The sequence below is a fragment of the Nothobranchius furzeri genome, chromosome 12, assembly GCF_043380555.1.
Source record: "Nothobranchius furzeri strain GRZ-AD chromosome 12, NfurGRZ-RIMD1, whole genome shotgun sequence".
NCBI classification, from domain to species: domain Eukaryota; kingdom Metazoa; phylum Chordata; class Actinopteri; order Cyprinodontiformes; family Nothobranchiidae; genus Nothobranchius; species Nothobranchius furzeri.
The window spans coordinates 10,168,251-10,193,926 of NC_091752.1; the positions used below are offsets into that span (position 1 = coordinate 10,168,251).

A 25,676-nucleotide genomic window follows, 5' to 3' on the forward strand; every position below is an offset into this window, starting at 1 on the left:
AATTATAATAATACGAATAAATTGTGTCTGAGGAGTCAGTTATGTGGAGGAGATTAGTTTGTAAAAGTTAGTTTTGAGTATGTTTGTGAAGGAGGAGGTGAGTCTGAGCTTAATGCAGGGGTGTCACATGTTCCAACTTACGTTTTGACTTTGAAAGAAGTCTCTTATATCCACTTTCGTTTCTTGACATGCTGCCGCCTGGCTGTGCATAACTACCAAACACTCACAAATGAACACTTATTCAAATGTTATGTAATGGAAGCTGAGCTGAGCTCTGATATTACACAGCGTCTAGTTGACGATGTGACTCAGTACCGGTGTTCCCTAGCGGCTCCAAACTAGCAAAACAACGTGAGCACGTTCTGTTTACTACTTGGAGTGACAGCAGCAACAGCCAATAATACGTTAGCAAGTATCAGCAGAGCCAATAGATTAGCTTTTGGGTGGGTCTAATAGGAAACCGGTTTCCGTTTCGGTCCTAGTGCTCAATCAAATCCATTTAATGGAGCGTAACATTGTTTTTGGACGGAAAAAAGTGAAGGGGACCGAAACTGCCTTTTGAAAAAGTGGGGGGGACATGTCCCACCCGTCCCCCCCCAAAATTACGTCCCAGGAACAGCTGCACGGCCCAGCCTGGAAAAGCCCAGATGGGATAACTTGTGTTCATCTCTCTAAATAACATCATCATGTCAAAACCATGATTTTTATTTACTCAGATTACTTTTGTCTGATGCTGGGATTGATCTAAGCAACAAAGACTGGTGAAAACCTTCAGGGCAGCCGGTAACTCATCACAGCAAATGTCTTTTCCACCAAGCTGCTTGTTTCTGTTTCTGCCTGAGAATCACAATGAGTGGTGCGACCCTGAAGACCTCTAAGTGAACTTGTTCTTGGATGGCTGGAACGATGTTGTTTTTGTTCCCAGTTCAACGATTACCAAAGCTACGTGGTCCATGGCTGCCTGGTGGACAACCCTACTCTGGAGCGCTCCATCGCCCTGTTCAACGGTGTTTCTCAGTGGGTCCAGCTGATGGTGCTCAGCAAACTCACGCCTCAGACCCGAGCTGAAGTCATCACCAAATACATCCATGTGGCTCAGGTGAGACGGTCGCACGAGGAGCTTTGGTTAAATGTGTTCACGGAGAGGAGAAAAACGTCTCCAGGCCTGGTTGAGGGGTCCAGCCCGCTTGCATGTGAAAATATCTAACAACTGATAATATTCTCCAAAGGTTTGGGTTAAAGACCCTAAAATGACACAACTGCTACGAATGTCCCTGCTTCTTTTGTGTGACATGTCTAAAACATGGACACACTCAGACGGGCTACTGCTTCTTTCACCTCAGTGAACAAACTCATCACACGCTGGTGCAAACACACCAGCAGGTGAGCAAAAACTGCTTGGCTGGAAATCTTAAAACTAGCAAGATAATCTAAACTTTGATTTATTTGCAAGTTATTTGTTAGCCAAGCGACATTTGCTCACCTAAATGGCAGATTTTTTTACTCAGAACAAGAAAATGTGGATCATATTTAAGAATGTTTACCTTAAGTGACACTATTTTCCTATTTCCTTTGTAGACTAAAATAAGATTTTTCTTCTAAGAAAATAGATATTTTTTAGAAATTGTTTTTTGCAGTCTCATTCAGCCATCTTTCATTGCACATTAACTGAATCCTTTCATAAATAAATCCTCAGTAAGTTTTAAAAGTGGGTGCTTGGTGTGGACCGCCGGCTGCTTGCAGGCAGGGGTGGAGCGTTATCAGAGAAGAAGCTTTAGAAGCATCTCTACTGAGAGACTAAATCATGTGAGAGTCGGACTGTCTGCAGCTCATCTTCTATAATCACAAGTAGCTGAATGGGCTGATCCCAGGTTATGTTGAAGTGTTCATGTATTTATTTTTATTATTTTATTGACCTTAGTTTTATTACACATCAGAGTTTAAAAAACTTGTTGGTTTTCAGGAACTGAGAGGAAAATGGGAATCCTGAAGAACAGCTGATCCAGAAGCAAAGTTGTTCTGATGGCTTCATCTTTAAACTATTTACCTTCATTTTTCATTCTGACTGTAATCAAATGGTTTAGTAGGAAAACATTAGATCAATAAATATTGAGAGATTTATTGACTTATTTAATTTAAATTGCACACAGTGAGTGTTCAGTTGTCTTTCACAACCAATGTGCTGCTAAAACTCAACTCTCAACTCAACTCAACTTTATTTATAAATCGCGCCTTACAGGCAAAGAGATGCCACCAAGGCGCTACACTGATCAAATAAAAACATAAAACATTAAGTCCAGAAAATAAAACATTATATCACACGATACAGATAAAAATACAATGAGTAAAATCGCTATAAGTAAAACAATAAAACTAGTTAGAAAGGTTAAAAGACAGGTCATAAAAATATGTTTTTAGCCTTGCCTTAAAAACCGCAACAGAGGTGGAGGCCCTTATGCTCAGAGGAAGCTTATTCCAAAGCTTAGGACCTGCCACAGCAAAAGCCCTATCACCACGCGTCTTTAGGCGCGTTCTTGGGACTGAGAGGAGCATGAAGTTCTCCGAGCGGAGTGACCGTGAAGGGGTGTATGGTTGAAGTAGTGACACCAAGTAAGGAGGGGCTAAACCATTTAATGTTTTAAAAACTAGTAAAAGTATTTTAAAATGAATCCTAACATCAACGGGCAGCAAGTGAAGCGCAGCCAGGACAGGAGTTATGTGGTCAAACTTGCGCCTGCCCTCTAAAAATCTGGCAGCAGCATTCTGGACCATTTGCAACCTGGCTATTGAGCCCTTGCTCACACCGAATAGAACAGAGTTGCAGTAGTCCAATCGCACCGTAATAAAAGCATGGACCACCGTCTCAAGATCATGACGTGACAGAAATGGTTTGATCTTCGCCAGCCGACAAAGGTGGAAAAAGGAGGAGGAGATCACTCCATTGATATGGGTATCAAAACTAAGGGCGCTATCCAGTTTAACACCAAGATTAGTCACCGATGTAGTCAGCTGGCCATTAAATGACCCACAGTCAGTTAGGGAAGAGTCACAATGTATGCTTGGAGCAAACAATATAGCCTCTGTTTTCTGATCATTTAGGCTTAGAAAATTTTCAGTCATCCAGGTCTTGATCTCCCTCAAACAGTTTGTAAGAATAGAAATAGAGAGACCACTTGATGTGTTCAGAGGCAGGTACAGCTGACAATTGTCAGCATAAAGGTGGAATTGAACTCCAAGCTCACGACAGATGTCACCTAAGGGCAGAATGTAAATAGAAAACAACAGAGGTCCCAATATCGAGCCCTGTGGTACCCCCCAAGGTAGTTCAGAGTACTCTGAGGAATAACTTCCCATCTTAACACACACAGATATACACACACACACACACACACACACACACACACACATATATATATATATATATATATATATATATATATATATATATATATATATATATATATATATAATCAGCTTTAGATATCGGCCATCAGCAACAAAATTCTTTAAAAATCAGTGTCGACATCGGCCCTAAGAGACCCTTATTGGTCGGCCTCGAGTCTGAATGAATAAAAATTGAATGTTTTATGTTCCTTCTCTGGGATCAGAAACTCCTGCAGCTGCAGAACTTCAACACGCTGATGGCCGTGGTTGGGGGACTGAGCCACTCCTCCATTTCTAGACTGAAGGAAACTCACAGTTACCTGGCTCCAGATGTGGTGAAGGTACGGATCTCCCATCACACCTTTACATTCTGTTTCCATCCATCTATCCATCCATCCATCTATCCATCCATCCATCCATCCATCCATCCATCCATCCATCCATCCATCCATCCATCTATTCATCCATCCATCCTTCTATTCATCCATCTGTCCATCCATCCTTCTATTCATCCATCCATCCCTCTATTCACCCATCCATTCTTCTGTTTATCCATCCGTCCATCCTTCTATTCATCCATCTATCCACCTATCCATCCATCCTTCTATTTACCCACCCATCCATCTATTTATCCATCCATCCTTCTATTCATCCATCCATCCAGCCATCCATCTGTCCATCCATCCTTCTATTCATCCATCCATCCCTATATTCATTCATCCATCCATCCTTCTGTTCATCCATCCATCCTTCTATTCATCCATCTGTCCATCCTTCTATCCATCCATCCATCCTTCTGTTCATCCATCAATCCATCTATTCATGCATCCATCTATTCATCGTCCATCCTTCTATTCATCCATCCATTTATTCATCCATCCATCTATCCATCCTTCTGTTCATCCATCCATCCTTCTATTCATCCATCCATCTAATCATTCATCCATCCTTCTATTCAACCATCTATCCATCTATCTATTCATTCTTCCATCTTTCCATCCATCCTTCTATTCATTCATTCCTCTATTCATCCATCCATACCTCTATTCATCCATCCATCTATTCATCCATCCGTCCATCTTTCTATTCAGCAATCCACCCATCCATTCATCCATCCATCCATCCATCTATTCATCCATCTGTCCATCCATCATTTTATTCATCCATCCCTCCCTCTATTCATCCATCCACCCATCCATCCTTCTATTCATCCATCCATCCCTCTATTCATCCATCCATCCGTCCGTCCATCCATCCATCCTTTTTTTCATCCATCCATCCTTTTATTCATCCATCCATCCATCCATCCTTCTATTCATCCATCCATCCCTCTATTCATCCATCCATCCTTCTATTTATCCATCCATCCATCCATGCAACTATCCATGCATCCATCCATGCATCTATGCATGCATCCAACTATTCATCCATCCATCCATCCTTCCATCCATCCATCCATCTATTCATTCATCCATCCATCTTTCTATTCATCCATCTATCTATCTATTCATTCATCCATCTGTCCATCCATCCATCCCTCTATTCATCCATCCATGGATTGGCTGCACCTGGCGGTAAGGCGTTTCCTTTTTCCTGTTTTCAGTGTTGCACTACGTGTAGCTGTTTGGTGTTTGGGGCTCGCTAAAGCTGATTTAATTTCTCTGTACTAGGATATCTCTGAGTTATACGTAACGGAATCAAAGGGATGTCTCTATCTAAAGTTGTATTTTAATACACTGTAGGTAGTTCACTTTTTATAAACAGAAGAATAGGCTGTTTTTATCATCAGGGAGTTTAATTATCACTCTGTATTGACTTTGAGACAAGAAAAGAGAGAGAGATGGGATCGTTTGAGAATCTTTAATTTCTGAATTATAAATTCTAAACAATCTACCAGGACTAACTCTGTGATGAATGAAAATGGATTCGGATGTTGTGTTGGTGCGTGTGTGTGTGTGTGTGTGTGTGTGTCTGGTTCAGATTCTCTAGGCTGACGTCACTGTATCTGGTCGTCTTTGTTATGACTAGATATCACGAGGCTTATAAAGTGATGACATGAGCCGCTATTTTGCCGTGTACGTACCCAGTGGGGGTCTCCCAGGTAGATCAGGAAATGCCAGGTCTGGAGACCTCGGATGTACGCTGGAGCTGTCGGTGCAGCGATCACAACGTTTCAAAGCCCGTCTGGAGGGTCGACCCCGGTACCGTTCGTCGGCGTCAGCAGGTGCTCTTATTTTGAAAGGACGTCGTCTGGTTGTTAAACGACGAAAATATCCCGTTTCACAGTTCTTAGTTTAAAGAAGAAAACACATCTGGCCAGGCTGCGCTTTTCTTTAGGATGACGGTGAATAGAACTGAAGTCAAAATGGAACTGACTTAAAAATGGCGTTGCCTTGTTTTATATCTCTGAATTGTTGATAAGTTGGAGTAAAGTGGATTGGACACTTGAAGTCAACACCAGATTCTCCTGCGGCAGCCGAAAGCTCTGATTGGTTGGAACAATGTGTCATGCGTTTCTATGGAGATGAGGATCAGTATGTCTGTGCCGTAGTCCTGTTTTCATTAAACATAATTCATGACATATTTATTTCACAGATCATTCACTTGATTATTGTTGATCAACATATGTTGTGCTTAATAATTTTAATCACAAATAAAGTACTTTGATTAAGTAAAGTTTCTTCTTCTTCGGACTCTTCTCCTGGAATGTAAACAGTCTGAGGAACACCCGACCTTGGTTTTTCTACACGGTGTTATTGTGCACAGGGGGCAGCTGTATGGAGTTGAAAACAATGAACTTCATAACCTTATATATCCCCCCTTTTCAAGGTCAATGTGGTCCTTCAAGAGACCACTTGGTCGTTGAACAAACCCAAGTTATGAAGAATCTTGACAACCGAACCGGATGCGATCCCAAGGGAACAGCCGTCTGTGGTGAGGCACGAACCCCACGCCGGAGAACAGTCTTGCATACTCCTCAGGAAGAACACAAGTCAGCAGGTTATTAATCATTCCCCATGGAAGCCATAAACGAAGCAACAGCAAAGTCATATCCCCACGGGCAATAAAGCAAAGCAGGAGCAAATCTTGAACGTATCCACGAACAGGGTAGTATTCCAATTAAAAATCGATTGTTGTATCCGCAGGCAGGGTAATATTCCAAATAAAAATTGAACTTTGAAAGAGTACTTATCGTAATCCACAAAAAGGGAAGAGCAGATGACAGTAATCCCAACGAATGAGGTGTCCCAGCAGCCATGCCGGAACCACAGTCGTCCAAGGCCAACGAGCCGGAGCACCCTCAGGAGTAGTCGATGCAGATGACGAGTCACGGATCCACCCCCAGGACGCAGGATCCTCACAAGCTCAGCAGAGGAGAGAGAGCACAGTGTAGGCACTTCAATGTAGACACGACAAAAGTGCATTTCATGTCATCAAAGAAATAAAAATAATAAAAACCTAACTCTATGAGTGCCTTTTGTACTATGTGTTAGTTGTAAGTGAAATTACCCATTAAGTGAAGAAATGGATGCAGCCCTGACTGTGTAAGATGCAAAAAGGAATGATGCGAGAAGCAGAAAAATGAAAGAAACCCTAACTGGTATCAGTGAATCCTCACTGTAAATACTTGTGTCAGGACAGGGCAAAATTGGTTATAGCCCAGTAGGATAAATCCAAGAATTGATAATCACAAACATAATTTTTCACTGTTAAAATCAACTGGTCAAAAGTACTATAAAAAACAGAAATGTAAATCAGTACTAAAATGTAAATCAGTGGTTAGTAATCATGTTCATGTTAATGTACCCCTAAGGAATTGTGATTAGTAAAGATAAAAAAAAAAACAAAAGTTTGGACAACAGTACTATGTGACCTAACCCACTCACTGTTACCTGGCCTTTTACCTGACTCCAGGAGCCCACAGCACGTCCATCTCAACACACCTTAAGTCTGCACGTGACGTATAACAGGAAAGACAACCATGTACACTCACAAAAAAAACAAATTTGTGTAATCAGAGATAGAAATCTGTGGAACCAACGGGACGTATATATCACCCCCCTTTTGAAGTCAGTGGATTGTTGTTGTTGGTATCGGCCAAATCTGTGGGACCCTTGTGCAGTTTGATATGGTCCCTGTGTACCCATTTGTAGACGGGCGCCTTGTTTTTGTCGGCGATCTTGATCTGATACACGACCGGAGAGATCTTATCTGTAATCAGGTATGGACCCGACCATCTGGGCAAAAGTTTCTTAGCCAGCTTCCCCGAGGTCGCATTGTTGTTACCCGTTTTGGGAGCGAAAATGTAGTACCAGGCCTGATCACCTATATCGAGTTCGGAATGTGAGGCTCTCTTATCGTAATAAGTTTTTCTGCCTTCAGCTGACTTTTCCAGAGATGCCTGTGCGAACGAGAATGCTGCAAGCAGGTGAGTTCGCAGGTTCTGGTCGTAGAAGTGATGGTTTAGAAGAGTCTGAGGGGGCCTGGCTGGCGGGACTGATGCAATGGCGTCGTCCGAGCAATGTTGGCACGCAGCCAAACCCATGCTAAGAGGGCTACGTCGGTTCTGGGCGTAGCGCACCTCGATATCGAAGCTTTGAAGAGCCAGCAGCCACGAAGCGATTCGTGAATTGGTCACCACACCATCTCTGATGCGCTGACTGTTAAGGAAAGTCACTGGCTGGTGCTGTGTCTCAATGATGATTTTCTGTCCGCCAATGTAGTTCGCAAAGTACTTAACTGCCCACATGGTGGAAAGCAAAGCCTTTTCACAGTCCGAGTATTTCAACTCAGGTCCAGTCAAGAGCTTACTAGCAAAGGCCACGACACGTCTGTCGCCGTCATGAATCTGGTAGAGACCAGCACTCAAACAGTGAGCTGAGAAACCAACCTCAAGATGGAACTCCTTGTCACAGTCGGGGAGCGCCAAGCACGGAGCCGAGCACATTGCGGCCTTCAGGTCATCCATGGCCTGCTGGTGCTGCTCCGCCCACTCGAACGCCACATCCTTCTTCAACAGATTAGTCAGAGGTCGTGCCAACTCAGCGTAATGTTCCACGAACTGACGCGAGTAGTTGCAGACCCCCAAGAAGCTGCAAAGTTCGGAGACGTTCGTCGGAGGTGTGATGGTGGCAACACCCTGAATCCTGCCAAGCTGAGGCTGCACTCCCTGTGGTCCCACAAGGAGGCCAACGTACTGAACTTGTGACCTGCACCACTGTCCCTTGGCGAAAGAGATCTTAGCACCCGCCGCAGCGAGCTGACCCATGACATGGTCCAGCTCGGCCAGGTGGTCATCCAACGTACGCCGACGAATAAGAATGTCGTCGACATAGATGAGTGTCCCACGCTCTCGAGCATTGGGGCAGGCCTTGTTCAAGAAGATGTTGAACTCAGCTGGCGAGTTGGAATAACCAAAAGGACACCGGGTGAAGGTGTACTGCCAGTTGGCAAAGGAGAAAGCAAGTTTGTGTTGGTCCGATTCGTGGACGGGAATCGTCCAGAATCCAGACGCAATGTCAAGGGTGGAAAAGTACTTAGCATCTTTCACTTTTGGAAGCTCCTGCTCCAGGCGTGCCATAGGCCACCTAGACAAGGGGACCTGTTTGTTGAGTTGCCGGTAGTCAATGGTAAGTCGCCACTTACCATTAGGCTTCAGTACCGGCCACAACGGAGCCGAGTAGGTGCTGTTGCAGGGTCGAATGACCCCGTTAGCCAAGAGGCTGTCAATGATTTTCTGGACCGGTTCTATGGACGCCAGGGGAATCTTGTATTGCCGCACAAAGGACGGCGGTGCATCTGGCCTGGTAGGAATCCGGACTTCATGGATAGTGGTCAGACCACAGTCCAAGGAGTCAAGTGAAAGAAAATCCTGGTACTTTAGCAAAAGTTGTCTTAGCTGGTCTCGCTCGACATCGTTGGTGAGAGCATCCGCTTGGTCTATGACCTTCTCAATCTGTAACAGAAGTTCCGGGGGTCTACCCGGTGGCTTCGAGAGTGGTGGTGAGGTCGAAATCGCGTCCCCCCGTGAAAGACATGCCACCGAAGGGCGTCCGCCTGTGTCAGGCCACGGTTTGTACGGCTTTGGCTTCCGCACACGTGCAAACAGTTGTCCGGACGCACCGCTGATTCTAGCGTCGAGGCGTTGGAGACAGTCCAACCCTATGAGCATGGGCATCAGCATCTCCTCGCTGATGTACACGAGGTGTTTAAAGGACATGCCTCCTATCGAGATGTTGACCTCAGTCGTCGCAGCCGCGGGCGAGGGAGCGCCATAGAACTCGTTAAAATCCTTTGGGCCCGAAATGAGTTTGGGGGGTGAGATGTCCTCCCCCCTTTGTTCGCACATGCTGCTGTAAAGAGCTCCGCTGATGAGCGAGATGTCCGCTCCTGTGTCTAATAATGCGACACAGCGATGTCTATGATTTACAGTGACCTCCACTGCGGGCCTATTAGATCCCTTTCTCACGACCTGAGGTGCAAGCAAAATTTTCTCAGTTACGGCGGTGGTAGTAGTGGTACTGCGGTCGTCATCTGCGGGTTCGTCGCCTAACATCGCCACGGATGGAACGACCGGAGAGGTGTTGTCGCCTTCCTTTGAGGTGTTGTTGTTTTCCTGTGAATCAGAACCTGTGACAACATCAACCTGCAGCATTTCAGTCTCATTTTGTGGCTTCTCAGGCAAACATGGAGTCTCTGACCGGGTCTCCTGAGACTCACGCACAACTTGTTTGACGCCCTCGACGTCTTTCTGAAGATTGCAGATCATGTTCATCATGTTAGTCATCATGGGAAGGAAAGTGTTTTGAATCGCCGCCTGAAGTTGGGATTGTAATTGCATCGTTACCTCTGAGTCCATTTTCCAAAATAGTAAATAGTCTTTTCTTGTATAATTTATTAATTTACTCTTCGAATTCGCCTTCTAATTAGATGTTTATTTAGAAACAACCTTACCTGTAGATTTTTTAAAGAATTAGTTACAGGGAAGCTTGGCTGGTGAATGAATATTTTGGGCAAAATTGTTCAATAATGCCAAAAATATCATTGTCATTTGACCTGCCCAAGATGGCGGGTCGAGCTACGTGTCGGGCACCTAAGATGGCGGACCGCCGCGCATGCGTCGTCCGACACCCGGCTTTGATCCCCGTAGCAATCTCACGATTCTAAACACCGCAGCGTGTTTCAGAACCGCTGCTAACGTTACCCTAAAGTACTCCGTACCGGAAGGTTTAGCGGATTAAAGGACGCAGTTCCGCTGCGTCGGAACGGCTAGAAAGCTTCACGGGACGCGTTCCCGAGCCTCCTCACCGAGAGTGGCTAGTTAGCTCGTCGGCTAATGCTAGCGAACGCCCTGTAGCGATCAGGGTCTCAAAATTGCCTCGATCAACCAACGGGCATCTCGCGCCGTGATTGAAAGGGTCTCAATAGCGTACGCAATCTGGATGCAGTATCGCTCTGCGGTTGTTCTCGGCTGACAGCGTTTACCGAGCAAGTCAAGCTACGGCAGGTGCTAACGAGAATTCCGACTCAGAATAGCGCGGATCCTGCGCTCATCGAATGGAAATAAATTTCCGACGGAGTCTTCTGTCTCCGATTACACAAATGGATGCACACAGTGTCACAAACACTGCGACAAACAATAAACAGACGGTTCCAATGCAATAAAACCGGAGAAATGTTTACCCTTAGATGTAGGCCTCAAAATGGCCGTACGCACACGTCAGCACTTAAGGTGTTTTGATGAAACAGCGCCTCCTGTTGGAGGGTGATGAATGTGCACCCCCCCCTTTCTGAGAGCTGAATGAGGAAGCGCTCGCCTTTTTTTTTCTCTAACACACAGACACTGAACCAAAAATCCCAAAATGTCTCAGAGTCGGCACAAAGTGTAAGAAACTGTGCAGATATCAAGCTAGGCTCGCCATAGATGTAACGGAATCAAAGTGATGTCTCTATCTAAAGTTGTATTTTAATACACTGTAGGTAGTTCACTTTTTATAAACAGAAGAATAGGCTGTTTTTATCATCAGGGAGTTTAATTAAACACTCTGTATTGACTTTGAGACAAGAAAAGAGAGAGAGATGGGATCGTTTGAGAATCTTTAATTTCTGAATTATAAATTCTAAACAATCTACCAGGACTAACTCTGTGATGAATGAAAATGGATTCGGATGTTGTGTTGGTGCGTGTGTGTGTGTGTGTGTGTGTCTGGTTCAGATTCTCTAGGCTGACGTCACTGAATCTGGTCGTCTTTGTTATGACTAGATATCATGAGGCTTATAAAGTGATGACATGAGCCGCTATTTTGCCGTGTACGTACCCAGTGGGGGTCTCCCAGGTAGATCAGGAAATGCCAGGTCTGGAGACCTCTGATGTACGCTGGAGCTGTCGGTGCAGCGATCACAACGTTTCAAAGCCCGTCTGGAGGGTCGACCCCGGTACCGTTCGTCGGCGTCAGCAGGTGCTCTTATTTTGAAAGGACGTCGTCTGGTTGTTAAACGACGAAAATATCCCGTTTCACAGTTCTTAGTTTAAAGAAGAAAACACATCTGGCCAGGCTGCGCTTTTCTTTAGGATGACGGTGAATAGAACTGAAGTCAAAATGGAACTGACTTAAAAATGGCGTTGCCTTGTTTTATATCTCTGAATTGTTGATAAGTTGGAGTAAAGTGGATTGGACACTTGAAGTCAACACCAGATTCTCCTGCGGCAGCCGAAAGCTCTGATTGGTTGGAACAATGTGTCGTGCGTTTCTATGGAGATGAGGATCAGTATGTCTGTGCCGTAGTCCTGTTTTCATTAAACATAATTCATGACATATTTATTTCACAGATCATTCACTTGATTATTGTTGATCAACATCTGTTGTGCTTAATAATTTTAATCACAAATAAAGTACTTTGATTAAGTAAAGTTTCTTCTTCTCCTTCGGACTCTTCTCCTGGAATGTAAACAGTCTGAGGAACACCCGACCTTGGTTTTTCTACACGGTGTTATTGTGCACAGGGGGCAGCTGTATGGAGTTGAAAACAATGAACTTCATAACCTTACATAGCACATAAGCACGCTAAAACACACATTTTCTGTTGTTCCACCTAGCTTTTAGGGAACCATTTGAGTTTGCACGCAGTTTATTTGGTGTTGAACAGTTTGCTTGTCCAGTTAGCTTAGCCTCAGCTCGGCTATGGCTACTTCTGTCTCTGCTTCTCCGTCTCCTATGTCTTGCTCTCTGTCAGATGTTTAGTTACTCCTCTGCCTCCTTTTTTAGCGATAATGGTATGTGTAATAAATGTAGCATTTTTGTAGCTTTGGAGGCGAGGGTGCCGGAATTGGAATCCCGGGTCCGCGCTGTTGAAAAACCCGTAAACAGCCATAGCTACTTAGCTAGCGCAGGGCTAACTAGCTCAGAACCACCCCGTAGTGATCCTCCAGCAGAACCCGAGCAGCCGGGACCTCAGGCCGGCTGGGTGACGGTACGCAGGAAGCATAGAACCCAGCCCGTGGGCCACCACCAACCCCTCCACGTTTCTAATAGATTTTCCCCGCTCAGTGACAAGCCGACTCTGATCATTGGCAGCTCCATAGTCAGTTAAATGTTTACCTGGGGCCAGAGCGGGCGACATTAAATCTTATCTGAAACTGCTGGCTAAGGATACGTGTAAATATAGTAAGATTGTTATTCACGCTGGCGGTAACGACACCCGGTTACGCAGCGCCGGCGCTCCACACACGCACACCACGCACAGCGCGTAGGGCACCACGCCGGGGAAGGGGCACCAAACGCAAGCTTATGAAAAAATAATATATATACGATAAAGACAGATTTCAATTAGAAGATGTGCAAAGCAAGTTAACAGCATGTTTACAGAGAGAAAACAATACAAAAAGGAAAGGAGATGGACCGTGTCCACTTTTCACTCACTGTCCGGGGCGTCCGGGCGGGGTTCTTGTATTTATGAAAATGTCCGGCTTTTCATCCAGGAGCAGGGATCGAATTATGGGGGAGCTGTATATCCTACACATCCAGGGGAGCCGAAAAAAAGTTTTCTACCTATATTACATAATTTATGGACTCTTTGGAGCAGAGAGCACAGACAGCGACACAGCGCTGCGTTGTTGCGCAGCGTTCCAGGCAGCTGCTTCCAGCGCACGGTCCATTCTCAAAGTGGCGCAACCAAAAAACTATAATTAACACACGATCGTTCATGTCCGCTCATGTTCTCTACTTTCTGTCTTATTTGTGCCTGGCGCTCTGCTACTGCGGAGATTTCACCTCACTGATGCAGCATCAAATCGCGCACTCCGCTTTGTGGTCAGGAGATCCCTTTGATCTGCTCAGAAGTAACTGATGAGGTGAAAAAGTAAGAATCCAGGCAGCAGATTTTCTGGAGAGTTTAGAGGAGATGCAGGAAGATGAGAGACAGACAGGACAGAAAATAGTTAAATAAAAACAAGAAAACAAAACAAAGTGTTGAAAAGTAAAATGTAGGTAGATTTATCTCCACTGCGTGTTTCTACCTGTATAAAACAATAAGTTACACACATGCAATATTTATACATTTGATACAATTCAGATCACCTTCAAAACTCAGTCACACACCCAGGGCCGTTTCAAGACATTTTGGGGGCCAAGGCAAAATAACCCCCCCCCCCCCACACACACACACACACTAAATATCAATCCTACTTTTTGGAAAATAATAAGCAGTTTGGGCATACAAGAGAATTAACGAGAATTTAAGGCGAAGCGCTTGCACATACTGTGTTATTGTGTTGTTTTTTTCTGCATGTGTGTGTGTGTGGGGGGGGGGGGGGGGGACACCACAAAGCCTTTGTGCTTAGGGCACCAAAATAGCTAGCAACAGCCCTGCGGTTACGCCAATCGGAGGTCACTAAAATTAATGTTGCTTCAGTGTACAAGTTTGCCAAAACAATTTCGGACTCCGTAATTTTTCGAACCGTACCAGTGACGACATGTTTAGCCGCAAGCTGTCCTTCAACCACTGGTTGTCTAGGTGGTGTCCTGAAAACAACGTGGGCTACATTGCTAATTGGAAAACTTTTTGGCGAAAACCTGGTCTGATGCGGAGAGACGGCATCCATCCCTCTTTGGATGGAGCAGCTCTTTGTCACGCCCTGTCCTGTCTACTCTTAGGTTTTGTCTGTTCTCCGTTAATTGCTCCCACCTGCCTCTTGTTTCCCAGTCACCATAGCTCCCGCTCCTCTTGTATTTAAACCCCTTCTGTTCTGTGTTCCCTGTCGTGTCATTGTTGCAGTGTCAGCATGTGTTTCTAATAAACCTTTGTTAAACGGACTCACCTGTTCGCCTTGTTCCTCCCCGCGTGTGGATCCTTGCCTCACCTCAGCTCACCTCGCCACACGCTCGTGATAGAATGGCATGACCCCCTGAAGGGTCCAGCGGGGAGATCCTCCCATGGAAGCATTTATTCCAGTTCCTCTCCGCCGACTATCGACCGGCTTCTCCTTCCCCAGCTCCAGCTCCGCCTCGCCGCAGACGGCGTTCCCGACCTTCTGCCTCGGTGTTCCTGGCCGCTCTACCGGAACCGGACGGGAGGTTGGAGGGAGAGACGCTCCGGGATCGCTCCAGCTTCGAGGGGCCGGGGTCGGTCCATGGCGTGGGGAGAGACGCCGGAATCCACCGCAGCCCTGCGCTTCAGGACGGAGCTGCGAGCCCACCGCTGGCCGTGCTCGGCGAGCCAGTTCGGACACATCCCCGGTCAGACCAGCGGTCCCGTCTCCGGCCGAATCGGCGTCTGCAGGAGAAGGAGCTGCGCTCGCAGCCCTGTGGGCGGAGCACGCCAGTCTACAGGTTGAGACAGCCCAGGTTCGTCAGACCATCGAACTCCAAGTCCTCCAGCTAGATGATCTGCTCGCTGAACTCCGCGGACTCCAGCTGGACCATCTGCTCGCTGAGCTCCAGCTGGACGAACTGTTTGCGGCTCTGGCTGGACCAGCTGTCCCGCCTCCGGTCCACTCGGCTCCTCTGTCATCTGTGGGAGGTGGAGCCACACCCACAATCCAGCCAACTGAACTGGCCAGTCAACGGGCTGAGCTGGTCCGGCTTCAACAGAGCGCCCATTCTAATCAGCTCCGACTGGACGCTCTGCGCTCCCTGTCTTCAGCACTAGCACTGCTCGTTCACTCAAGGCCTGTTCCAGGGGGGGTCCAGAAGCAGACGGTGCAGGCCCAGAAGCAGACGGTTCCGGTTCCGGCCCAGAAGCAGACAATGCGGGCCCAGAAGCAGACGGTACCAGCCCAGAAGCAGATGGGTCCGGTGCAGGCCCAGAAGCAGACGTTACCAGCCCAGAGGTCGGCGGTTCGGGGACCGGTGGTCCAGAAGCCAGAGGACCAGAAGCGGATGAAAGTCAACACCTCCTCCAATCCAAGGGTCGACGCCTCCAATCCAAAGGTCGACGCCTCCAATCCAAGGTTCGACGCCTCCAATCCAAGGGTCGACGCCTCCAATCCAAGGGTCGACGCCTCCAATCCAAGGGTCGACGCCTCCAATCCAAGGATCGACGCCTCCAATCCAAGGGTCGACGCCTCCAATCCAAGGGTCGACGCCTCTAACCCAAGGGTCGACGCCTCTGATGTCGGCTCGACTGATGTCGCCTCCTCTGAAGTTGATGCCTCGTCTGACGTTGCCTCCTCCCAAGTTGGCTCGTCTGATGTCGCCTCCTCCCAAGTTGGCTCGTCTGATGTCGCCTCCTCCCAAGTTGGCTCGTCTGATGTCACCTCCTCGGAAGTCGACGCCTCGTCTGAAGTTGACGCCGCCTCTGATGTCGCCTCGTCTGACGTCGCCTCCTCTGAAGTCGCCTCGTCTGATGACGTCGCCTCCTCTGAAGTTGGCTCGTCTGATGACGTCGTCTCCTCTGAAGTCGGCTCGTTTGATGACGTTGCCTCCCCTGAAGTCGGCTCGTCCGATGACGTCGCCTCCCCTGAAGTCGGCTCGTCCGATGACGTCGCCTCTGGTCTGACATCTCCTCCGTCTCCAGTTCCAGTGGTGATTCTGAAGGTCGCTCCGGTCCAGCCTGCAGGGACTTTGTCACTGGTCCAGCCTGTGTCCCCAGCCCAGCCTGCAGGGCTCCTCTACCGCAGGCGCCGCCCTCCCAGGGCCTGTCGTCTCCTCATCTGCCCCAGGCGCAGGCCCCCAAGGGTCCGTCCTCGTCTCCTCATCTGCCGCAGGCGCCGGCCTCCAAGGGACCGTCCTCGCCTCCTCATCTGCCCCAGGCGCAGGCCCCCTAGGGTTTGTCCTCTTCTCCTCATCTAACCCAGGCGCCGGCCCCCTAGGGTTCGTCCTCGTCTCCTCATCTGCCCCAGGCGCCGGCCCCCTAGGGTTCGTCCTCGTCTCCTCATCTGCCTCAGGCGCCGGCCTCCAAGGGCCCGTCGCCTCCTCGTCTGCAGCAGGCGCCGACCTCCAAGGGCCCGTCGCCTCCTCATCTTCAGCAGGCGCAGGCCTCCTGACTCTGCTGATCCCTGCCGCCTCTCCTGTGGTCCCTCGGTTCCTCTGGGCCCTCCCTCCGGGTCCCCCTCCTCCCGCCCTGCTCCTTGTTCCTGTGGGCGTCTGGGATCCGCCCTTGGGGGGGGGGGGGGGGGGGGGGGGGTACTGTCACGCCCTGTCCTGTCTTCTCTTAGGTTTTGTCTGTTCTCTGTTAATTGCTCCCACCTGCCTCTTGTTTCCCAATCACCATAGCTCCCGCTCCTCTTGTATTTAAACCCCTTCTGTTCTGTGTTCCCTGTCGTGTCATTGTTGCAGTGTCAGCGTGTGTTTCTAATAAACCTTTGTTAAACGGACTCACCTGTTCGCCTTGTTCCTCCCCGCGTGTGGATCCTTGCCTCACCTCAGCTCACCTCGCCACACGCTCGTGACACTCTTCTTTCTAGGAACATGGCCAGTTTTATTTAATAGTACTCCATGACAACCCAGGGTCCAGACCAGGAAGCAGAGTCATAGTTTAACCCACCCCTCTGCAGCTTCTGTACTATTACCCACCCACTACCCCACAGAGACAGTGTCCTGCTCATGGCCAAAATCACACGGATTAAATATCAGGCTTAATAAAGCAAATCATAGAAATCTCATAAATATTAGAACAAATTCAACTGAGCACAAAACTAGAAAAATTAAATGTGGGCTGTTGAACATTAGATCCATTTTTTCTAAGACTTTGTAATGACTTGATTTGTGATAATCAGATCTCTTTGCTCTCTCTCACAGAATCCTGGCTGCAGCAAGAGGACTATGCTAGTTTAAACGATTTTACTCCTTCAAATTATTTAAATCATCATATTGCTCGAAGTACAGGGCGAGGAGGAGTAGCAACCATTTTTCATTCAGAGTTATTAATCAGTCCCTTACCAATTAATAGCTACAGTTCGTTTGAACATCTTATTCTTAGTTTTCCTAATCCAGATTGCAAAACTGTAAAACCACTCTTGTTTGTAGTTTTATAACGTCCACCAGGCCCTTACTCTGAATTTTTGGATCAGATCTCTGATTTTTTATCTGATTTGGTGCTAAATACTGATAAGGTCATTGTAGTGGGGGATTTTAACATTCATGTGGACATCGAAAATGATAGCCTCAATGTAGCCTTTAGTAATATCTTAGACTAAATTGGTTTTACTCAAAGAATACATAGCTCCACCCACTCCTGCCATCATACATTAGACCTTGTGCTGACTTATTTTATTTTTTTTAAATTTATTTATTTATCTCAAACCGTCGAAAACATGAAATTGCATATGCACTCCCCCATATTCCTGGTGCATACAAAAAAATTTTTTTTTTAAATGAGGAATACGATAAACATATGCTGTTGAATGAAACAATACAAAACATACAATAACATAAAACCATTTGAGAGGGAACTGGAAGAAGCAAAAGCTTATCTAGTCCAGCCCCAATTCAGTTAATAAATCACATTTGCTCACATTAACAAATTTGAAAGAAAAAAATTTTTTCTTTATGCAGGTCGTTCTATCTTCACCTTGCTAGTTGCTACATAAAAAGACAGTTACAAAACAATTGTTCACATGAATCTACAGAAAAAAGAAAACAAAACCAATAAACAACAAAAACAAAATATTCCATTTGAAGCAACTACCATTTTTATCACTTGCTATTTATGTATGAGTCAATTATAAGTTGTTTATACAACATTTTAAATGATCTAATGTTTTTACATAATTTTAAAGTCACATCAAGTTTGTTCCACAGTTTGATACCACATACAGATACACACATACTTTTCATAGTTGTTCGGTATAATGGAAAAATGAAGTTTTTAACGCCTCTCAATTCATAACCCTCTTCATGAGTTTTAAACAACCTTTGCAAATTACATGGCAGTACACCCATCATGGCCCTATACGGTACAAGGACAGTTTTAAATTGAATTAAGTCAAAAAATTTGAGTAATCTTAAATTGTAGAATAATGGAGTTGTATGATCTCTATATCCAGAATTTATAATTATCCTTACCACTCTTTTTTGGAGAACACAAATCTTTAATAAATTAGATTTATAAGTATTGCCCCATACTTCGACACAATATGATAAGTATGGTAGAATCATAGTACAATAAAGTGTGTGTAGTGCTTTCTGTGGTAGAGAATATCTTGTTTTATTTATTATTCCAATGCTTCTGGCTAATTTAGAACACACATATTGTATGTATGGCTTCCAACAGAGCTTATGATCAATCAATATCCCCAAAAACTTAATTTCATACACTCTTTCAATGGCTATTTCATTAACAGTCAAATAGATTTCTTTACTACTTCTTTTATTTCCAAATAACATAAACTTTGTTTTGCTGACATTTAACGACAGTTTGTTTTTATCAAACCAATTCTTAAGCTCACTCAATTCATTCTGGACCTTTAGTATAAGTTGCTGTATATCTTCTGCTGAACACAAAATATTTGTATCATCAGCAAACATAATAAATTTAAATAATTTTGAAGTTGTGTAAATATCATTTATATATAACAGAAATAACTTTGGGCCAAGTACCGACCCTTGCGGAACTCCACAGTGAACTTCGAGACAGCTAGACTTGTGATAGCCCAACTGCACATACTGAGCTCTGTTACTCAAATAACTTTTTAGCCAATTGAGAGCTGTCTCCCTTATACCATACTTCTCCATTTTTGATAAAAGTATTTTGTGATCGACTGTATCAAAGGCTTTCTTCAAATCAATAAAAATTCCCAGAACATATTTTTTCTGATCAAGCGATGTGGATATGTCTTCAACCAATTCCATTAGAGCCTGTGCAGTAGATCTACCTGATCTGAAACCATACTGACTGTCTAATAAAATGCCATTTTTTTCTACAAATTTTTCCAGCTTATCATTGTAAATTTTTTCCAATATCTTTGAAAACTGAGGTAACAAGGAGACCGGTCTGTAGTTTGTAAATTGATGCCTATTGCCAGACTTGTAAAGAGGAACCACCTTAGCCACCTTCATTTTATTTGGGAATATTCCTGTTTTAAATGATAAATTACATATATACGTGAGTGGTTCGACAATACAATCAATAGTTTGTTTAACTAAAAACATATCTATGTCATCTCCATCTAATGAAAATTTTGTTTTACATGCTCTGACAATTTTAAGAATATCCTTTTGAGTCACTTCTTCAAGTAATAATGAATCCGCCACACCGTCTCCGTCACCATAACCTTTGGATTCAGAGTCCACATTACTATTTATTTTGTCAGCCAACTTTGGACCAACCCCAACAAAAAATTCATTGAAGTGTTCTACTGTCAACTGTCTATCATAAATATCTCTGTTATTACTGACAAAATAATCTGGGTGGTTTAGACCGTCACAATGCTTCTTGATTATTGTATTTAACACGTTCCATATTCCTTTGATGTTACTTTTATTCCTTTCAATCAAATTACTGTAATAATTCCTTTTACACATCCTCATTATAGTAATTAATTTATTTTTATATGTTTTATATTTTTGCTCCGCTTCTTTAGTTCTGTGTGATATAAATAGCTTATATAATGTGTTCTTTTTTTTACAAGCATTTTGGATCCCCTTTGTCATCCACGGCTTCTCTGAATATCGATTTCTACAACTATGTCTTATCATCGGACAATGCTTATCATATATACTTTTGTAAATATCCAGAAATAAGTTATACGCAATATTCACATCATGTTCACTATATATATTACTCCAGTTAACACTACGTAGTTCCGTTTTTAAATTTTGTAAATCTTCTTCCTTTCTTCTCCTTTTATACATTAAAGTTTTAGCTGGTTTTACTTTCTTTGGATGGCAGTCGTGGATAGCAAATACAGGGAGATGATCTGTTAGGTCTGTTATCAATAGTCCACTATGTATAATACTTTCTACATTATTAGTAAATATATTATCAATAAGAGAGACTTATGGCATAGAGTGTAAGGAAATAACAATCTTTCCACATAATCTAGTCTTCTCGGACCACTTTCTGATAACCTTTGAGTTTTTATAACTGAGTTCTCGAGACATGAAAGTAAATTTCACTACTGTCTGTCTCTATCTGACAACGCAGTTGCATCTTTTAAATCAACTGTTCCATCTTTACTGTCTTCAGCATCTCAGAGGCATGTAGCAGAGGGCAACATTTTCATTTCTAGCCCCTCACAAATTGATGCCTTAGTTCATCATGTTAATTCCTCTTTACGTGTGCCCCTTTAAAAAAGAAGGTAATTAGGGACAGGAAGTTGGCTCCCTGGTTTAATTCTCATTTTCGAGCCTTAAAACAAAACTAGGAAATTGGAGAGAACATGGCACTCTACGCACCATGAGGAGGCCTACCTATCCTGGAAAAATAGTCTTGTGCTTTATAAAAATAAGCTTCGACAAACTAGAACTGCTTATTTCTCAGCATTAATTGAGAATAAGCATATTCCTAAATTTATTTTCAGTACAGTTGCTAAACTTACACAGAATCATAGCTCTGAGCCATCTATTCCCTTAGCCCTCAGCAGCAATGACTTCATGGGATTTTTACAAGTAAAATTAATTCTATTGGAAACAAAATCTTTAGCATCCTCCCTAATGCGATTTCTTCTTCCTCAGTAAGTGAGGCAGCATCAGAGGTGACTGTAGAACCTCATCTGTGCTTGAACTGTTTTGATCCAGTTGAGCTTTCAGAGTTATCAAAAATATTAGCTTCATCTAAACCTTCAACTTGCATTTTGGATCCAATTCCAACCAAAATTATTTAAAGAAGCATTTCCTTTGGTTACTGCCCCCATTCTAGATATAATCAATCTATCCTTAGTAAATGGATATGTACCACAGGATTTTAAGGTTGCTGTAATCAAACCTTCACTTAAGAAGCCTTCTCTGGATCCAGATGACCCAATGAATTACAGACCAATATCTAACCTTCCATTTTTATCCAAAGTCCTGGAGAAAATAGTGGCCATCCAAGTATGTGAGCATTTAAACACTAATGCTCTGTTTGAGGAATTTCAGTCTGGTTTTAGAGAGTATCACAGCACTGAAACTGCATTAGTGAGAGTTACAAATGATATTCTCATGGCCTCAAATAAGAATCTTGTTTCTGTTCTAGTCTTGTTAGATCTCAGTGCTGCCTTTGACACAGTTGATCATAATGTTCTTTTAGAAAGACTTGAACATGTTGTAGGGATCAAAGGAACAACGCTAGGCTGGTTTAAATCCTACCTGTCTGACAGATTTCATTTTGTAAATGTACATGACAAATCATCTTCATACTCCAGGGTTACTTGTGGAGTACCACAGGGTTCAGTGCTTGGACCAATTCTTTTTACTATGTATATGCTCCCAATTGGTAAAATCATTAGACAGCATGGGATAAACTTCCACTGTTATGCTGACGATACTCAGTTATATTTATCCATTAACCCTGATGAACCTAATCGGTTGGGTAGATTACAGGCTTGTCTTGAGGACATAAAAAATTGGATGACTCTAAACTTTTTGCTTTTAAATGAAGACAAGACGGAAGTTCTCATCTTTGCACCAGAAATCCAGAAAAGGAAATTGCTTAGTCAATCACCTGACCTGAATGGCATTACATTAATCTCCGAGAACAGAGTAAGGAACCTTGGTGTTATCTATGACCAGGACATGTCATTCAAATCTCAGGTTAATCAGGTTTGTAGCATTTCCTTTTTCTACCTTCGGAATATTGCTAAGATTAGAAGCATCTTTTCATGCATTTATTACATCAAGACTGGATTACTGTAATTCATTACTCTCAGTAAGTCCACAGAATGTAGTTAAAAGTATTTAGCTTGTCCAAAATGCTGCAGCTAGAGTCCTGATTAGAATTAAAAAGAGAGATCATATCTCTCCTGTCTTAGCTTCCCTACATTGGCTACCTGTTAAATTCAGAATAGATTTTAAGATCCTTCTTCTCACATATAAAGCTTTTAACAATCAATCTCCATCATACATCAGTGATCTGATTGTTCTATACATTCCTAATCGAGCACTTTGCTCTCAGACTGCAGGTTTACTGGTGGTTCCCAGAATATCTAAAATTAGGATGGGAGGCAGATCTTTTATTTATCAGGCTCCTCTCCTGTGGAACCAGCTCCCAGCTTTAGTCCGTGAGGCAGACACCTTGTCTACTTTTAAGACTAGGCTTAAAACATTTTTATTTGATAGGGCCTATGGTTAAAATCTGATGTTAGCCTTAATCTGGACAAGTGGGGGAGTATAGGGAGGTGGAGTGTACAGTCGGTAAAGACGGCTCTCCCTTGCCCTGCCTCCAACATGCCTCCATCTAAATAGGATAGATTATCCAGAGTTATCTCTGTAGTTACCGTAAATCCTCTAATACAGGCCCGGGCCTGTATTTTACTCAAGCTCATCAAGCTCCAGGCCTTTATTGGAATGAGCACCAGAATTAGAGGCAGGCCTCAATTTCTATTTGAGCAAAATGAACTAATGGTTCGCTGGAGTTTTTGACAATTAAAATTGCGCCCACATTTTCAAAGTTAAACACATTTCTTTTAACAACGGTAGTTTCTGCGTCAGCCCTCTCCACCCTCCCCCTGCGCAGCAGCCGCAAACTCACTAATGCGCCTGCAGCCTCTCGGAGTTCCTGCTGCTCTAAACATTAAAAATAATTATTTCATTTTCTGTTCCTCACTTCTGATTACCTTCAATGGTGTCTGTTTGTTGCAACCACCAGGTACAAAAACTAACTTGTTTCTATTTGACTTTTTTTCTGTCCTGTCTGTTTATTATCTTCCTGCATCTCCTCTCAGTCCTAAAGAAAAACTGCTACCTGGGTTCATATATATTCACCTTATGAGTTACCTTTGAACTGCAGTTCTAAAAGATCTACCGACCGCAAAAACAGCGGAGTGCTCGCTGGCCACATCAGTTAGGTGCGTCACCGAGGACAAAACAGGTGATGCGCCCCGATCCACAGCAGCGAAACGCATCAGGCACAAATAAAAGAATAAAAGACAGAAAACATAAAAGGAAATGAGCCGATGTCAGGTTCGTTGGCAGATCTGAAGCGTGACTGAGAGGATCTGTTGCCCAGACGCGGAGTGATGGAAATAACCAGCGTGGTTATCTCCTGAAGGTTTGGATTGAGGGTTTAGAGGGCTGGTAAGCCTGGAAACTCGATACAAAGTCTGGTGAGAACGATGTAATGAATGAAACGCCGGCACTTCCTTAAGTAGTGTCGGCGTGATGACGTCAGCCGCCACGTTGGTGGCAGGAATGATGGGACAGAAGTCAGCGGGATGAGTTCGTGACAGGACCCCATCCCCCCCCCCCCCCCCCTCTAGAGACGGCTCCCGAAGTCCCAGGACGGCGGGCCCAGAAATCAGTCAGCAGGGTAGGGTCGACAAACGAGCTTGTGGGCTCCCAAGAGCGTTCCTCAGGCCCGTACCCCTCCCAGTCCACGAGGTACTGCCAACCTCGTCCCCGGCGGCGATCGTCCAGAATCCTGCGGACCGTGTAGGTGCGATCCGCCTCAACCCCGCGGGGCGGAGGCACCCGGGCCGGCGGAGGGTGGAGAGGAGAGGAGATCACCGGCTTAAGCTGGGAGACGTGAAAGACCAGGTGGATCCGGAGAGTAGCCGGGAGGCGCAGACGGTAGGTGACTGGATTGATGACCCTGAGGAAAGGGAGCAGACCCAGGAAGCGAGGAGTGAGCTTCCGGGAGCCAGCCGGCATCCTCAGGTTAGCGGAGGAGAGCCACATCTGGTCGCCAGACTGGAAGACGGGGCCAGGCCGGTGGCGGCGGCGTGATGGCCGCACGGGCCCGGATCCAGGCGAGCCGACAGCGGCGGACCAGCGTCTGGGCAGCAGGGACCTCCACCTCGGGCACCTGATGGTCAAACAAAGGAGGCTGGTACCCGTAACAGGTCTCGAAGGGAGACAGACTTGTGGCAGAGGAGGTCTGGAGGTTGTGTAACAGCTCCGCCCACAGGAGAAAGCGGGGCCAAGTGGTTGGCTGGGACGAAGCGAAGCACCGCAGGTAGCGTCCAAGCTGCTGGTTAGCTCTCTCTGTCTGACCATTTGTCTGCGGATGGTACCCAGAGGACAGGCTGGTGGAAGCACCGACCAGGCGACAGAACGCTTTCTAGAAGCGTGAGACGAACTGGGGTCCTCGGTCAGAAACCACGTCCTGAGGGAAACCATGGAGCCGCACCACCTGTTCCAGGAGCAGTTCGGCCATCCTCTTGGCAGTAGGGAGGCCGGCCAGGGCCACTAAGTGCACGACCTTGGAGAAACTGTCCGTGATAGTCAATATGGTGTCCAGGTGGTCGACCGCCGGCAGTCCCGTGACAAAGTCCAGCCTGATGTGTGACCACGGCCGCTTGGGCACAGGGAGAGGCTGTAACTCTCCAGCGCCGGGTCGGTTGGATGACTTGGAGCGAGCACACACATCACATGCAGCGGTGAACTCGCGGACGTCCTTCCTCATGGACGGCCACCAGAGAGCCCGACGGAGGAACTGGAGGGTACAGGCTTGTCCTTGATGTCCCGCGAGCCGTGAACAATGCCCCCACGTGAGTGCCTCTTGTCGGCAGGAGGCGGGAAGGTAGAGACGGTACGGTGGAGTCTCCGGCGGCGCCGGATTGCCAGGAAGTGCTGCCCGTATGGACTGCTCCAATGGCCATTGGAGGGAAGCCAGGAAGCGTTGAGTCGGTAGAATGGTCCGAGGCTCCGATGGGCCGGCATTTGGTGCGAAACGCAGAGAGAGAGCGTCCGCCTTGAGGTTCTTGGAGCCGGGCCGGT

The 25,676-nt window shown here is 45.5% G+C and overlaps 1 protein-coding gene across 7 annotated transcripts in view; it reads left to right on the forward strand.

Moving 5' to 3' along the window:
• rasgrp3 (RAS guanyl releasing protein 3 (calcium and DAG-regulated)) overlaps window positions 1-25,676 on the forward strand; it is a 73,209-nt gene that overhangs the window by 31,916 nt on the left and 15,617 nt on the right. For all 7 annotated transcript variants that reach the window (XM_070542243.1, XM_070542244.1, XM_070542249.1 and 4 more), the window contains 2 exons: window positions 926-1,099; window positions 3,609-3,725. In XM_070542243.1, the coding sequence (XP_070398344.1) occupies window positions 926-1,099; window positions 3,609-3,725 (291 nt within the window). The remainder of the gene's footprint in view (window positions 1-925; window positions 1,100-3,608; window positions 3,726-25,676) is intronic.